This window comes from Mizuhopecten yessoensis, unplaced genomic scaffold (assembly GCF_002113885.1).
Source record: "Mizuhopecten yessoensis strain PY_sf001 unplaced genomic scaffold, ASM211388v2 scaffold2091, whole genome shotgun sequence".
NCBI lineage: Eukaryota > Metazoa > Mollusca > Bivalvia > Pectinida > Pectinidae > Mizuhopecten > Mizuhopecten yessoensis.
The window spans coordinates 883,364-901,203 of record NW_018404373.1 but is presented as its reverse complement, the minus strand read 5'-3'; the positions used below and the strand labels follow the sequence as shown (position 1 = coordinate 901,203).

Below are 17,840 nucleotides of genomic sequence, written 5' to 3'. Positions count from 1 at the left end.
GGTGTTAAAGGTGCCTCCAGAGCCATGTGATCTCTTTATCAGGAATGAGGCATGCCCGAATGTAATAATTGACTTGCGTATGTGATACGAAGTTGAAGCTGCCCTAGGGTTGGACCTTCTTTAACATAGATGGAACAATTTCTTTAATATATAAGGCACGATTTCCAGCATCATAATCTGGGATTGTGTCGATTTTGCAGGAAAAAGTTATAATTTGTTCAAAACAATCAATCTCTAGATTACTATCTCAATATTTGATATCTCCTACTTTCAATAACATTGAGATAACAAGACATAGGTGTAAGTTGTGTGTGACTAATGTTTCCCATGTATTTACCCTTGTTAGGTCCCTACTCTAATAAGCCACGTAAGATTTTCCACCGTGCCCTGACGGCCAGCAAGCTGACCTGGGAGGACAAACATCTCCAGTTGGTTCTCCGGGAGGACTTCTGTCACTGTCTCCGCCACCAGTTTGACCTCTTCGACCAGCAGGGCGTCCCCCTCTGGAATGGTAAGTCACTGTTTTGTGATGGTTTACATCAGACATTTCAATCAATAGTTATTATTAGGCATGTTTGAGTCAAATTACCATAAAAAAGGTATTATGTGTCTGTGCTTACTCCATGAATTTAGTAAGAAATTTTGCCTGCAACTGTGATTTATGTTGATCTGATTTTCAACATCCAAAACATGTTTGAATATTAATATTGACACTGATTTTCTGACTACATCTAATTTTCAGAACATTTCCCAACTGCATGTGCTAGAGTGGACGCTTTACGTTCCCATGGTTACGTCAAGGAGTCTTTACGATTGGCTGTCAGTATTGTGAGGTCATTGAAAAAGAAACAGAAACATAACCAGCAGATTTACAGGGGTCACAGCGAGGAATCACCGAGTACTAGTCGCGGGTCGTGGAAGAAACCCCCACAGACCAACAATACTGAGGGATGGATAGGCCATGCGTTGGATCCTTTGGGGGTACTTTTTGACACCCTCATGGAGGCCTCGATCAACACAGAGGACCCCACCCCTACAGGTAGCATGACCTACACTAGGGATTCTCGTCGTTTACGTTGTATAATATCAAGTACTGAAAACTTCAAATATCTATTTTCTTGATAGCCATCTTACAAAAAAATATTATTCTGATGAACTCATTTTCTTGTAATCTTAGTGTCTGGTGTTGTAATTTTTTTACTTTGAGAAGTTAGAATATAATTCAACAAAGTGTAGCTGGTTTCGCTACGATTGAAATGCTTTGTAGAAAATACATTCGACTTAATTAGTTAATAGTCTTAACTTTATCATAAGAAAGACCTTTTGACTGCAACTGTATGTATTATTATTTTTTGCACAGATCCACTGAGCAGTCGCCTATTTGCTGGTGAGACTCCAAGTTGTCTTCCACCCCGCTACCACCATGTGGCAATCCCTGGTAACGGAGACCGTAACGAGTCGTACTTGACATTTGCCCTAGAGGTGGCGCTAATCGGTCTGAGCCAGCAGAGGCAGATGCCAACAGGGCTGTATGCCCAGGAAAAGGCATGTAAACAAGAGGAAAAACTCATCGCCAAACTACATAATATAGAGCTCGACCCTACGCTGGTATCTGTGTTCAGTAAACAGGCCACTCTCATGTTGGAAGGTACGTATACCTCATCACGTCTCTCTATTTCATGGTACAGAGAACTCGGTTCAAACTGTTTGTAACTACCTTACCTGTAGTATGGTGTACTTGGATTTCTAATCATTCCAATTCTTTATACACAAGTGTGATTTATTCAGATTTCTGAATATACCAGCTCTTTCTACAAAGAAATGTATACATTTATCACTGCATCGTGACTGCCTAGGGTTTTACTCAAAGACCATTCCAACATTTGAGTTAAGACAGATTATACCGTATCTGGGCTATGGGTGTGGTGTATATATACCAAAGCTGGGAAGAAACTAGCAAATTTTGCTGATGCTTGTCAACAAACTGAAGACCTGCAGAGTATTGTTTTCTCCATAATGTCCTCCAAGCGTATGCGATTTTCTCTTCAGTAATAATAAATTTGATTTTAATTTTGCTAACCATTTGAAGAAAACCAAATCAGTAACACTGGAGTTTACTAGAGGTAAAAAACAGATATACATTGTAATGGTAATTTTAAATATTAATGTATTAAACAACATTGCTATAAATTTAAGTGATAAATTAAAGGAAAAAGAAAAGTAGCAACTCCTGTAGCCCTGCTTCCATAACGTATAGTCTTCCCTTTTACCATTTTGCCGACATGTTTCGTGCTGCAGGCCTTCATTGGCACAAAATATATCTATTAAATAGTGAATTGAATGAAGTTGATGTCTTCTGGTCAAGTTCAAGCCTGAAAATGAAGTTTAATGGTATTCACCCTAAAAACAGTATACCAAACTGGAGTTTCAAAGGGAAGGCACTATATGTATATGAATTAAGAGACACTTTCTAATTGTTACAGGAGGCAGTCACAGTGGTCTAGGTATAGGGATACACTCGGAGAGCTACCCAATGCACACATTTGCAAAGTTCCTGTTCAACAGCCTTCTGTCCCACGACCAGGACCTGGCTTACAAAGTCGGCCTTCGGGCGATGAGGTATTTATAGCACCAACATCAAGCATGTTTGAAAGGTTTACTGGAGAAGATTCACAAAAGTCTAGCCTTTTATGTTTTATCAGATTTACCAATAAAGTTAGTTGAAACAGAAAAGAAAATATCAACTGTAAATCACTCACTGTCAGCAGTTTTAATTGGTTTGTGATTGTCATAACATGTGCTGTTATAAATTTCACAAAATGTTCAAAAAAAGTTTAAAATTAATATAAATGTAGTAAGAACTCAATTGGAGGGTGATTTCAGCCCATGGCAAACACATTCTTAAAGATATCGGCATTTAACTTCAGTGAAGCAACAATCTTGTGATTGACAGTAATTTGGACGTTTAAATGTAATGTAGATATCAATGAGTTCGAAATAGAAACAAAAATTATTGTACAAGAATTTCAAATAGCATGATACTTGTTCACAGATTGCCAGTTTTGGAGGATACAGAAGATATAGATGATGGATTAAATAACATCGGGTCAGCCATGCTCAGCCGCTTCCCTCGTTGGTTCATCCTGGGTCACATCGAGAGCAAGCAGTGCGAGCTCTCCTGTACCCTTCTGGCTGCAGCCAAGGGGGACATCCGGAGGTTACGTACGGTGCTGGAGGTAGCGCACAAACACATCCACAGCTCGTCACAGCTCTTCAAACTTGCTCAGGATGTGTTCAAGATAGCCACACCACCAGACACGCCCAAACACATGGGTGCACTCAACGCAGCATTTGAGCTTGGCCTACAGGTAGGGTTACTATAGAAAACTCAATGTGAGGAAATGTTAGGATCAGCAGCAGAATGACGCAGTATATTGATTTAACTGTGTTAGGATTTTTAAGGTACTTGTAAATAATGCGACTCCTGAAACTATTTTGATTCCAATACAAGAGTATAAATATGGTGTATCTCGGTATGCTGTGTACAGTATTTTATTTATAGCAGCTTGTGTTTTTTTGGTACAGGTTTGTCCATGATTTCCAAAGCCACTAAACTGAAAACCTGATATTTAATATGACACCTCTTTTTAGTCTGCTGAATGAAGGAGTTAAAATTGATAATAAATGGATGATGGGGTCTAAAATTATTCACATTTGTACAGTGGTCCCAAGGGGAAACAGAATTATGGCTGGTGAATTGTCAGAAACCTCACTAAAATTAATGTCTTCATACACTGTATTTAGAATATCCCTCAATGATACTGATCTGTAATATGTTTCTGTTCCCAGGTGATGAAGATGACGCTCATGACGATGAATTGGCGTCGTCGTGAGATGGTTCGATGGCTAGTGACCTGTGCGACAGAGGTCGGAGTTCAAGCATTGGTGTCAATCATGCAGAACTGGTACGCTTTGTTCCAGCCAATCGAGGCTACAGGAATGGTTGCCACGACGATAATGTCTCATACAACAATGATGCAGTTGAATGTGAACTTTCACCAGCAAGAGGATCTAGCAAACTGTGCTCGGACCTTGGCACTGCAGTGTGCCACCAAAGATCCTCAGAATTGTGCTTTGTGTGCTCTCACTCTGTGTGAAAAGGACCCCATAGCATTTGAAACAGCCTACCAAATAGTCATAGAGGCTGCCTCCCACATAATGAACTCCAGTCAGTTGTTCACGATAGCTCGGTACATGGAGCACCGAGGCTATCCCAATCGTGCATACAAACTTGCCCTTCTCGCCATGAAAAATCTACATCTCGCTTACAATCAGGACACTCATCCCGCCATCAACGACATTCACTGGGCATGTGCGCTAAGCCACTCGCTCGGAAAAAACGAACTAGCCAATGTCATTCCCGTCCTGGTTAAAAACGTTCAGTGTGCGACAGTGCTATCAGACATTCTGCGGAGGTGCACACTGTCAGCTCCTGGCTTAGCCAGCCAGGATGGAAAGCGACGTGCCATCAAACTTTTGTCATACGACAAGCTTCCGCTACGCCAGCTCATGGATGCCACGATACATGCCTACATCAGCACAACACATTCAAAACTCACACATATCAGTCCGCGTCACTACGGAGACTTCATAGAGTTTCTCAGCAAGGCACGGGAAACATTTCTACTGGCTCAGGATGGACTTATAAAGTTTGCACAGTTAATCGAAAATATGAAACTTGTTTATAAAGGTAAAAAGAAACTCATGTACCTCATTAAGGAGAGGTTTGGATTATGATGTCAGCTTCACAGTGTGTAAAGGTGAACTTATCAACAGAGCTAAGCATTCCATGGGTATTCTGAGCTGTTGGCACGAATGTGTGTCGACGACAGTAAGCTGTCTCCTTGGTGCTGGGCGCGCTGCTATCCCTTCTGTGGTCTCGCCTGGGATAAACACAGATGACAACCAAGATTGTCCTACCCCATTGGCTTTAAGTACATAAGGTTTACCTGTCTCTGGTGCTAGTCAAGTTGTAGGGGTTAGTCTCTACAAAGTGGACACACAATGTATTTCCAATGTTCGTGAATGTGTGTAAGGAGGTCTATGTGCCACACAGAATCAGAATGTGACTTTCTGTTGTGGAAATACGTACCAGTGAGCCGAGTCCAGCACCATTATGTTTCCTTTAACTCCAATGACTCTTGCATGTATAAAAAGAGCATGCATCGAGCAGATATGTGAAAACATATGTGTACACATTCACAAGGAATACATGTGTATATGTGACCTGCCTACCGTTGTAGGGAGGAGAGTTGTACTGATGGAGGGTGACCAGTCAAAGGCCACACCCACAGTTTACACTGCAAGGGACCAAGATTCTATAATCATTCAAACTTTTCCTGTTACCTCATCAGTCTGTGATTTGACAAAGATAGATTTGGTGTTGCCTGCCTGCTAGTGGAGTGTCTTTATACACGTATATACACAAAGACTAGCTCATGTACCATGACAGAAATTATTGTATACATTAGATTTTTTTCTGTTGAATCCTTGACAAAAAAACTCCACCAGTCTTTATTACAAGTTTTTGTTTATTTTGGAAATCATGGTAACAAATCATTGATGAATTGAAGACTTTTAAATTTGTTGTAAATGTAGATTTCACCAATCCCGAAACAGTTGGTCTCTGTGTCTCTGATCACACCAAGTAGAATATTATATTTTATTTGTTATATGACTTTTCCTTGATTCTTTTGTTTTGTAGACTATTTAATGAGACATTTCTACCTTTTTGAACCGACAAGTTCTTCTCTGACCTCAAAATCTGTATGTCTGTTTACAGTCGCCCTAACACAGACGGAAGTAGCATTATGTGATTGGTCTAAACTGATGAATACGGTGTTTAAAAAGAAAGATTGTTCTTTGTTATTTCCTTTTTATTTATGAAATACAATATATATATATATATATGTGTGTTTGTTTGGAATAACATTTCCCCCAATTTTCCCTTTTAGTGATAACAATCGTGTCACTATGCATGTGTTTTTGCATGGCCTTGCTTAAACATTTAGTTCTTTTTTCAGGTGGTGCTAAAGGATTTTATTTCAAGTGAATCTTTATGAAATTGTTGAATGAAATTGTTTAAAAACGTTAATGTTGATCAGTTTTGAGTTAATTTCTAGTTTATTTAAAAAGATGTACAGCAGAATATTGATGGTAGGCAGTGTGTATAAAACCAACTCTAGGCTTTCTGATACTCGTATCATACCCTGTAGTACCATTTACTGCTATATTCCTTTTATTGTTTCGAGGATCTGGCAGTAATATAATTGGTAGAAAATGTCTTGCAGTGTTTGTGAATTGTATGATAGATGTCTGACAGTGTGTATGAATTGTATGATAGATGTCTGTCAATGTGTATGAATTGTATGATAGAATAAGATGTCTGACAGTGTGTATGAATTGTATGATAGAATAAGATGTCTGACAGTGTGTATCAATGCAATTGCATGATAGATGTCTGACAGTGTGTATGAATTGTATGATAGAATAAGATGTCTGACAGTGTGTATCAATGCGATTGCATGATAGATGTCTGACAGTATGTATGAATTGTATGATAGAATAAGATATCTGACAGTGTGTATCAATGCAATTGTATGATAGATGTCTGTCAATGTGTATGAATTGTATGATAGAATAAGATGTCTGACAGTGGGAATCAATGCAATTGTATGATAGATGTCTGACAGTATGTATGAATTGTATGATAGAATAAGATGTCTGACAGTGTGTATGAATTGTATGATAGATGTCTGACAGTGTGTATGAATTATATGATAGTTGATGTCTGACAGTGTGTATGAATTGTATGATAGTTGATGCGTTATTGAAACATTGGTTACGACAGGGTAGAAGGTGTGCTATGGTAGTAAATTTTAAACTATAAAACAAAATTAAGAGAATGGTTACCTAGCAATCTAAATGCTAAAAGCATTTCACCACATATTTTGGAATTAGTGCTGTACTAACAATGTTTTGCTGTACAAGCATATTGGTACGTGTACCAATGTGAACTCTGACCTTATATTAGCTACCAGTGTGAACTCTGACCTTATATTAGCTACCAGTGTGAACTCTGACCTTATAAGCTACTAGTGTGAACTCTGACCTTATAAGCTACCAGTGTGAACTCTGACTTTAGCTACCAGTGTGAACTCTGACCTTTGCTACCAGTGTGAACTCTGACTTAAGCTACTGGTGTGAACTCTCATCTTATAGTTTGCATTATGAAATTTTACACTCTTAAAATTCTTTTTATTTATTCAAGGAAATTAAATCAGAGGTAAGGTTAGGATATTGTTTAAGGATCGCATGGTCCTATTGTGTTTATCACTGTAAATATTAACTGTACTCGTGAGCAAAAATACTTTAAAATATTAAGGATGAGTGTATGAGATGGCCACTGAACATAGATTATATTTGAAACATACAGTGGTTAGATGAAATAAAGTTAAACATAATTTTCAGCAGTAATCGTTTTTCAAGTTTAAGTGAGATTCAGTAATTACATAATTATAATACAATCTGTGGTACAGTCATTTTTTCAATCTCAAATTTATGTTTTTCTAGATATCCTGTTTTATACCGTCTACACACACATCTACATACCGGTAATACTTTACTTCTACTAAATAACATTGATCTTATTATTTGCAATAACTTTTTTATCATTCAGGGTTTTTCATTTATGATAGTCACATATTTCCCCCTCCTGCACTGTACATGTTTATGTCGACCGAACATTTTGTATTTGAATATATTTTTTTCATTATTGTATATTGATGTATGAAGACATTCATACTGGTACTGTCTAAATATCAGCTGACAAATTTGTTATTGTGTTTTGAATACCTGTAGTTGTTCCCTGTCTTGATTGGAGCTCTCTATTCTTGTTGTCATGACAACTGTGTTCCTAATTATGAGAGGTAATGATGTTCATTCCATTTTGTTGTACACTTTTATACTTTTCCAGATTTGATTTCTTTCCTTTCTTTTTCCCTTTAACTTCTCCCCCATTAAACAAAAGAAAATATAAATTAGCAATAACATCATATTGTGCAATAATTTCAGGAGGAAAGTATTATTTTGTAGTATATTTGTATAGCTGATCCCTCATTTCAGTTTGGTCATGACATTGATTACCAGTAAATAATTTATCTGTAAAGGAATTGACCTTTATTGAAATAATGTATCTGTAAAGGAATAACCTTTATTGAAATAATTTATCTGTAAAGGAAGTAAAGGAATTAACCTTCATTGAAATAATTTATCTGTAAAGGAATTAACCTTTATTGAAATGATTTATCTGAAAAGGAAGTAAAGGAATTAACCTTCATATATTGAAATGATTTATCTGTAAAGGAAGTAAAGGAATTAACCTTTATTGAAATGATTTATCTGTAAAGGAATTAACCTTTATTGAAATGATTTATCTGTAAAGGAAGTAAAGGAATTAACCTTTATTGAAATGATTTATCTGTAAAGGAATTAACCTTTATTGAAATGATTTATCTGTAAAGGAAGTAAAGGAATTAACCTTTATTGAAATGATTTATCTGTAAAGGAATTAACCTTTATTGAAATGTTTTATCTGTAAAGGAAGTAAAGGAATTAACCTTTATTGAAATGATTTATCTGTAAAGGAATTAACCTTTATTGAAATGATTTATCTGTAAAGGAAGTAAAGGAATTAACCTTTATTGAAATGATTTATCTGTAAAGGAATTAACCTTTATTGAAATGTTTTATTTGTAAAGGAATTCCCTTGTACTGAAATGATTTATCTGTAAAGAAATTCCCTTGTACTGAAATGATTTATCTGTAAAGGAATTAACCTTTATTGAAATGATTTATCTGTAAGGGAATATATCTATACTGAAAGTAATTCTTGTGATCATTTTGTAAAACCTTAAACGGCTAATCATTACAACATGGTGACGACGTCAATATAGTCAACAGTGTGTGGTCATTAATTTATTAAAATCAAATCATTGTGTAGAAGAAACCATGTGTATATTTATTGTCCATGTAGCTCAGCCTATCTCTGATCACCTAATTATTGGTGGTTTCTTCGACTACACTATATAATATTGGCCATTTTGAGAAAGGAAAGTGTGTTAATATATAAATGAACACCTGTTCCATTGACAGGGACCATTAGGTGGAAATATCGATTTATGGTATAAACTAATGCTTATTTTAAGGTGAACTGAGTAGTGTGGGGTCTCGCAAAGATTTGTCAATATAGTTGTCCTTTTGTAAAGTTTCCTATCTGTAATGCACATGCACAAACCATATACTTAAAATCTCCTTAGATTATCCGACAAGTTCTGATCACGACAGGTTCTTGGGGAACATTTTTACAGTACTGCAGTAACATGTATAGTTCACAGACAGTATTGAGCTAGTCATAGCATATTTTTCAGGTTTCCTTTTTTTCCCCTACTCGCACATTGAAAAATCAGACACATCGCCTTATTAAGAAAATTCTGCGATACCAGTATGGAAATTTGTGTCGTTGAAAACGTTCGGACATACTTATACCAGTGATGTCTACATGTACGATCTGATAGCATTAAAGAAGGATTATATATCTATATATCTATAACTTAACAGTTTGGCCTTAAATACAGCTTATATATCACAGCTGAAACCGTCTACCTCATTTCATGAATTTTTACATTTTTTTTTTTTAACTTTTTATATGAGAGAAAATTTCAAAATATTATATTTGAATGTGTATGGGAAATGTGGCATGGATTGTTATCCTGCCTTAATTACAATAGACCATAAATCTGCATTATTTACATGTATAATTTGTATGATGATCATCGTCTGGGTATATTTTATTACTACTTTATAATAACAACATGCTAGACATGTACAAATGAAAGGCCAGAGGCTTGTTTTTCTTCTCTTTTTCTCTTCTCAAATTCTCAAACCTTTCAAAATGCATGGATTTGCCAAGCCAACGGCATAGTGGTGTGTACCGGGTTTTTGTGTAACAAAGACGGGAGATTTTTTTGGTGCATACGAGGGTGGAAGATGCTTTGTGTGCATCACTTAACCCCTTTTAAACAAATGTCAATTTTCAAATATGATTTCTTGTACTTCATGTCTCATAATCAATATTCTAATTTAATTTGTCAATTATCACATACCGTGTTCTGGTTTTAAAGAGTTTTCGCAAACACTTTTTTTTTAAAACTGTTTTGCTGATTTAGATTTGCAACATTTCCATAACACATTTGCTCCCATGTTTCAGGGTTCCTGAATATGATATTTGAGTTCTTAGTTGACTCTCACAGCATAAATGTTGAACATTTACAGTGATAGATGTTGAGACATAAGCTAGCAAAATATTTAAATAAAAACCTTCAGTTTATTTTAAGGTTTTAACTACTTGACATTTGTTTATTACTGGGATCTGTTTGAAGAATGGTTAAGAGTCTTTGTATTTATATGTTTTTCTTTGTCTTTTAATGTTTCAAATTTAGAAAATATCTGTAACGGTTGATTCCATGAATTGACTGACATAGACTGAAGGTTTAGAACCGAGGTGTTCCAAAGATTATAATCTGAGGTGTTCTGAAGGTTCTGATCCAAGGTGTTCCGAAGGTCCTAACCCATGGTGTTCAGTGTTGTACACCTCTGTTTTGTAATTAATTATGATAGTTAAGGAATTGTTTCCTTACAAAGCTTTTGTCTATATTTTATTTCCAAATGTCTGTATGTACCATACCAACTATCTTGATCAAGCAAAGTAGAGAAAAAATGTTCTTTGAAAAGTCCAACTTGCTTCAGAAAATTATAAGAATGAATTGCCATTGTTCAAATATTTAAATCATTACCAGTTAGTATTCAAAAATTAAATACATAGTCTTAAGTATATCAAACTTGATGTTGAAATACTAGTTAAACATCTTAATTATTGTGTTACATTGCTTTAATCATAAACAAATCATTTATTTGAATATGCAAATTACTTGAAAAATATTAGACGAAAATATTCATATCGTCTTGCCATGGTCAAAATTTTGTGTTTGTATATTATACATGCAATACTGCTTTTTTAAAAAGCAACTTCCATTTTGAGCAGGGAATCATGAGAGTTAGGTGAATAAGTACATGCCATCAGTCAGCCTTGTTTTGTTTGCTATATATAGTAAATAACGTCATGTGACCAGTTTAATTTAGTGCTCCATGTTCTATTTATAGTTCATTACATTTTGTAGAAGTCTAGTCTATATGTATTTGTGTACAAGAGGTGTACATATTGATGATTATGTGAATCTGATTGTCCCCAAAGAAATGTTGGTTATGTGCCAGTAATGAATGGTAAAAATCTATTATATATGATTGGGGAAGAAGAATGACCAATAAAAAATGGAAATGATGAATGTCTTATCCTTTTAATTTTGATACAATTCATAACAAGGACAGAGAAAATGATAAAAAATGACTTCAAACGCCTGTGGATATGCTACAGTGAACAACTTCATGGTTGAACAAGGCAAAATAATGCCTGCAATCCATAATTCCCCACTTCTAGACAACCATTAGTATCGAAAATGGCAAAGGGCCATAACTCTGTATATACTGTGGCATAAGACCAACTTTTAGTACTTGTCACTTTGCTAATCCCAAGAGGTACTCGCACACAAACCTGGCCTATTGTAGATGACGGTGTAAATGAGATATGTCCTAGACAAAGTGATAAATGGTGAACAAAGGGACATAACTCTGCAAATTGTTGGGCACAGAACCCGATCTATTAGGTAAGATACACTCCACAATCCCAAGACATAATTGCATACAAAGTTCAGCAGTTGCAGGTTACAGAGTGTATAACATATCCCATAGACTATATCAGTATGCCCAACTTCCTAAATGGCTGAAAGATGATGCACTAGGTGACCCTAGGTCCCACCTACAACTGCTGGATTGGTCAGTCCGTTCCTAAGTCTGAAGTCTGATTTCTTTATCTCAAAATCATTTTACATAATTGGCCATGGTATTAACGATAAATCCATTGTCAGACAAGATGTCGTTTTAAGGTTTCACCCCTCTTGGGGTCAGCCTCTTCTTGAGGAGAGATTCTGGTCCCCACCTCTGACTGAATTTACCAAAAAGTTTCATCAAAATACGAGACAGTTTCTAAAGAAAGTGATAAAAAAAGAGCAAAAACAATCCAAAAAGTATTTTTTAATTAATTTATTACATTAACAATTATCATACAAATGATGCAATCTGTAGTTGTCTGTAATCATCTGTACATAACACAGGAAAATACCACATAAATTAGCATGAGCTACACCTTAAATGTCCTTCAGGATGGTACTCTTTGCTGTACGCAGCAATATATATTGTATATATAACAATGTCCTTCTTTTATTGTCCAGATCATCTTATTTGCTTATTACAGAATAATCATTGCACTTTCCTAGAAACAAACTTATAGTTTTTCAGGCAGAATTTCAATGAAAAAGAAGTGTCTTTTTCTCCCACCTCTACAAATGCAAGACGTTTCATGGTTACCATTGGTGACTTCAAAGGAACTGTGATTTTTTAAACCCTGACTTGGATTCCAATTAAAACAAATCACTGAAGTTCAAAATGTTCAGTACCTTGTTAGTTGACATTTTGAAATGTGACATCGTCTTAAAATGTTATGTGGTTTTGACTGGCAGAGAATGTCGGCCACCAACAACACTAGCAGTCTGGAACTGATGTCGCCACACAGAAATAAACAAGTGTTACACAAACTTGATGTGAAACTATTGCAGACTCATCTGCCACTGTTATACCATATTTGAATATTGTTCAGAGTTGCAAATGCTGTGTCAAAAATCCTGGGTATGAGGTGAGAGATAAAGAGCCAATCACTATGTACTGGTAGGTATAGGGTATGTAAACTCTATCATCAGATATAGAGTGTCAGAGCTTTGGCATGTCTTAGCTCTGACCCCATTATACTCCATCCTCTCACATCCTCTCTGCCTTAATATATTGTTGACTCCATCAGTCCTGATGTCTTTTAATCCAGATCACATAAATCTAGGCTGATATCACAGGTAGTGAGTTGCCAAGTCCGGGGTTGTGGTTCGATTGGGACAGCTCTCCATGGTTTTGTCACAGGGACTTTGTCATGTAGGGCCCTTCCAGTTCATATCCAAGCTTCCTGTAGTAGTTACGAGTTCCCACACCTACAACAGACATACAAAGTTAAAATCCACACCAACAACAGACACACAAAGTACAATCCACACCAACAACAGACATACAAGTTGAAATCCACACCAACAACAGACATACAAGTTACAATCCACACCTACAACAGACACACACATTACAATCCACACCACACAGACACACAAGTTACAATCCACACTGACAACAGACATACAAAGTACAATCCACACCTACAACAGACACACAAGCTACAATCCACACCTACAACAGACACACAAAGTACAATCCACACCTAGAACAGACACACAAGTTACAATCCACACCAACAACAGACATACAAAGTACAATTCACACCTACAACAGACACACAAGTTACAATCCACACCAACAACAGACACACAAAGTACAATCCACACCTACAACAGACACACAAAGTACAATCCACACCTACAACAGACACACAAAGTACAATCCACACCTACAACAGACACACAAGTTACAATCCACACCAACAACAGACATACAAGTTATGATTCACACCTACAACAGACACACAAATTGCAATCCACACCGACAACAGACATACAAGTTATGATTCAGACCTACAACAGACACACACGTTACAATCAACACCTACAACAGACACACAAATTGCAATCCACACCGACAACAGACATATCAGTTGCAATCGAGTCATCATTTTCTACAATTAACATGTCATTCAGTCCCTTCAAAGCAAAAGGGATGCAACATACTGGGTTTTTGTGTCAACACACATGGCCATTGTTTCAACAGATAGTGTCATTGTGTTGACAAACAGGATTAATGTCAACATACTGGTTCACTAGGGCTGTGTCGACAAACAGGATTAAAGTCAACATACAGGTTCACTAGGGCTGTGACGACAAATAGGAATAATGTCAACATACAGGCTCACTAGGGCTGTGTCGACAAACAGGATTGATGTCAACATACTGGTTCACTAGGGCTGTGTCGACAAACAGGAATAATGTCAACATACAGGTTCACTAGGGCTTTGTCGACAAATAGGAATAATGTCAACATACAGGTTCACTAGGGCTTTGTCGACAAATAGGAATAATGTCAACATACAGGTTCACTAGGGCTTTGTCGACAAATAGGAATAATGTCAACATACAGGATCACTAGGGCTGTGTCGACAAACAGGATTAATGTCAACATTCTGGTTCACTAGGGCTGTGTCGACAAACAGGATTAAAGTCAACATACAGGTTCACTAGGGCTGTGACGACAAATAGGAATAATGTCAACATACAGGTTCACTAGGGCTATGTCGACAAACAGGATTAATGTCAATATACAGGTTCACTAGGGCTGTGTCGACAAATAGGAATAATGTCAACATACACGTTCACTAGGGCTGTGTCGACAAACAGGATTAATGTCAACATTCTGGTTCACTAGGGCTGTGTCGACAAACAGGATTAATGTCAATATACAGGTTCACTAGGGCTGTGTCGACAAACAGGATTAATGTCAAAATACTGGTTCACTAGGGCTGCAACTATGTGATGATATTAACGTGACATTTTGAATACGGTATGATACACGTTTTGCCAACAGTATTTCCAGAGTTTGTCATTACTGAATTTAGTCCACTCATATCCGTTCCAACATGGCGAGTGACAGCTCCAGCTCGGCTCATTTTGGACCAAATATATTTTCAGTTATACTATTGCCATTAAAACAATGCATCATATCTTTTCTCTTTGCTTCTACTGTTACTATATGTATCGTGATATGTATCGTATCGTGAACAAAGTATTGTGATACGTATCGTATTGTGATACGTATCGTATCGTGATATGTATCGTATCGTGATCATAGTATCGTATCGTGATCACAGTGATACGACCACAGTATCGTGATCACAGTGATACGACCACAGTATCGTGATACGTATCGTATCCTGATCACAGTGATACGACCACAGTATCGTGATACGTATCGTATCGTGATCATAGTGATACGACCACAGTATCGTGATCATAGTGATACGACCAAAGTATCCTGATCACAGTGATACGACCACAGTATCGTAATACGTATCGTATCCTGATCACAGTGATACGACCACAGGATCGTGATACGTATCGTATCGTGATCATAGTGATACGACCACAGTATCGTGATACGTATCGTATCATGATCATAGTGATACGACCACAATATCGTCATACGTATCGTATCGTGATCATAGTGATACGACCACAGTATCGTGATACGTATCGTATCGTGATCATAGTGATACGACCACAGTATCGTGATACGTATCGTATCGTGATCACAGTGATACGACCACAGTATCGTGATACGTATCGTATCGTGATCATAGTGATACGACCACAATATCGTGATCATAGTGATACGACCACAGTATCGTGATCATAGTGATACGACCACAGTATCGTGATCACAGTGATACGACCACAGTATCGTGATATGTATCGTATCGTGATCACAGTGATACGACCACAGTATCGTGATCATAGTGATACGACCACAGTATCGTGATAATAGTGATACGACCACAGTATCGTTATACGTATCGTATCGTGATCATAGTGATACGACCACAGTATTGTGATACGTATCGTATCGCCATGTTAATGTATCGTTGCAGCCCTATGGTTCACTGTGTCAACATACACATCTTTTATATACATACAGGTCATTATTACATACAAACAGCATGAAGGGTCAACAATAAGATCTTCTTTCACCATTCAACTGAATATCTATACCAAATAGTCATTCTCACTATGAATTACCCAAATCTCTATCAACACTGTTATATATTCGACGACCTGTTATACTGCTGTTGACCTCACCTGATATGACAGCTATTCTCTGTGACCCGTGCTCCTCCTTGGCTATCCTTGCCGCCTCCTCCATCAACAGCATACCAAAACCCTAAAACAGGTCACATGTTATTTCTTATCAAAAACGTACCAAATTACAGGTAAACTTCACGTCAGACTTCATATGATAATCATGAAACAAGGATACTGTAAAGTTATACGTACTGTCCGAAAAGGTATGTTCATGTGCCTTATATTTCTATTAGTGAGTTACAAACTCTGTAAGTCTGTATCTTGCACTTGTATACTATCATTTCAGCCCAGGCCATTTATATGAATGCAATAAAAAGAAAGGAAAAATGTAATGGTGAGATCAGAATTTGAATCCAGCGACTCCAAACTGAAGATTGATACTCTAACCAATTTATCTTTCTGATAACCTGCATTCCGTCCAGTTCCAGCACATGTACACCGTAAGTGTAAGTACCCAGTTACAATGACTGACCGCCAAGACTAGACAATGCATTTATAGTATACGTTGACCACTAAATTAGGACATGTACATTACATTATTGTTTTTCTCCTGCATTTATTTTTTCTCTACCTGTCTTTCATTTTATTTGTATAAAATGGAGATCTACATTCCATCTACATATACTTTGTGTAATATTATCATTTTCATACATTTTTGCAATGACATTCTCAGCACCAGAAGCAGGGTAAACTACATTTTCTGTCTATTGTTTTAGCATGAATATGTTTAGCATCCACTATAATACATTACAGACAGATGTCAGACTCTGTAATGGAGAGGCACCAAGTCAAAGGGTGCCAATCTCTGAACCACAAAAGTCTATAGTCAGGATTTTAACCAATCAAAGTGACAGAAAGTGTCAATCAACTGGTTGATATACACTTGTGTTAACCAATACCTCTGCAACTAAATGGTTGGCTCTGGTAAACTGGGGTAGAAATTCAAATTTAGGCTAAGGCATCAATCACAACAGCCTAAGGGTAGGTTTCTTCAAATTTGTTTGCTGCTAGACAACCATTTCGCCAGACTGAAGAAGCCTGCTAAGAGGGTGAAACCGGTTGACTAGTACCGAATAAAGAAACTCATCCTGAGGCTGTCTTATACCTAAATTTCCTGACTCTACTCTACTGCTCAATCGCCCAGCATACTTCTGGGTATCCAGTTAAAGGGTAAAGGACTCATGTATCTTTCCGGACAGTCCTTCTTCCACTTATCATCTCCCCATTCTTGTCCACTTACATTTTATGAAGAAATTTTCTATAAAATTCGAGTTATAGACAGATTTATGTCAATGATTTGTATAAACTAAAATTAACAGATTTCTCTTTTATACTAGAAATTGATGTTGTGTCTGATCTTGTAACCTTGGATATATGATTTAACAATGTAACCATGAAAGCATGGGTTGATAATATAACCCAGGAATATTTTCATTCCAAACGGTTGGACTGAGTTGTTTATATAAGATTCTAATGAGTCTTAAGCAAAGACAAGACATCTGTATGTAGATCCATCAGGCTTTATCCCTCTTATATTATATTTAAACTAAAAAAATGTCTGTAAGACATGAATGCCCCCGTCACCATGTGGAACTAGTTTCAGTGTTTGATGTTCTATAAATAGTTACAACCACTCTGATCATGGGACGGGACGGGGGACGGGACGGGACGGGGTGGGACGGGACAGGGGACGGGACAGGACGGGGTGGG

General features: G+C 36.9%; 2 protein-coding genes across 3 annotated transcripts in view; one reads left to right on the top strand and one right to left on the bottom strand.

Annotated features, from left to right (window-relative positions):
- Nucleotides 1–8,658, top strand: part of LOC110445159 (zinc finger SWIM domain-containing protein 6-like) — a 48,842-nt gene extending 40,184 nt beyond the window's left edge. Inside the window, exons 8-13 of the mRNA XM_021489601.1 lie at nucleotides 347–511; nucleotides 743–1,039; nucleotides 1,361–1,648; nucleotides 2,484–2,619; nucleotides 3,053–3,368; nucleotides 3,850–8,658. Of these exons, the coding sequence (XP_021345276.1) occupies nucleotides 347–511; nucleotides 743–1,039; nucleotides 1,361–1,648; nucleotides 2,484–2,619; nucleotides 3,053–3,368; nucleotides 3,850–4,797 (2,150 nt within the window). The 3' untranslated portion in view covers nucleotides 4,798–8,658. The remainder of the gene's footprint in view (nucleotides 1–346; nucleotides 512–742; nucleotides 1,040–1,360; nucleotides 1,649–2,483; nucleotides 2,620–3,052; nucleotides 3,369–3,849) is intronic.
- A 3,820-nt stretch (nucleotides 8,659–12,478) lies between these two features.
- Nucleotides 12,479–17,840, bottom strand: part of LOC110445158 (probable elongator complex protein 3) — a 19,708-nt gene continuing 14,346 nt past the window's right edge. The window contains exons 16-17 of one of the 2 annotated variants that reach the window (XM_021489599.1): nucleotides 16,128–16,209; nucleotides 12,479–13,268 (exon numbers count right to left, since the gene is read on the bottom strand). In XM_021489599.1, the coding sequence (XP_021345274.1) occupies nucleotides 13,195–13,268; nucleotides 16,128–16,209 (156 nt within the window). In that variant the 3' untranslated portion in view covers nucleotides 12,479–13,194. The remainder of the gene's footprint in view (nucleotides 13,269–16,127; nucleotides 16,210–17,840) is intronic. The other variant, XM_021489600.1, reaches the window with a different exon arrangement.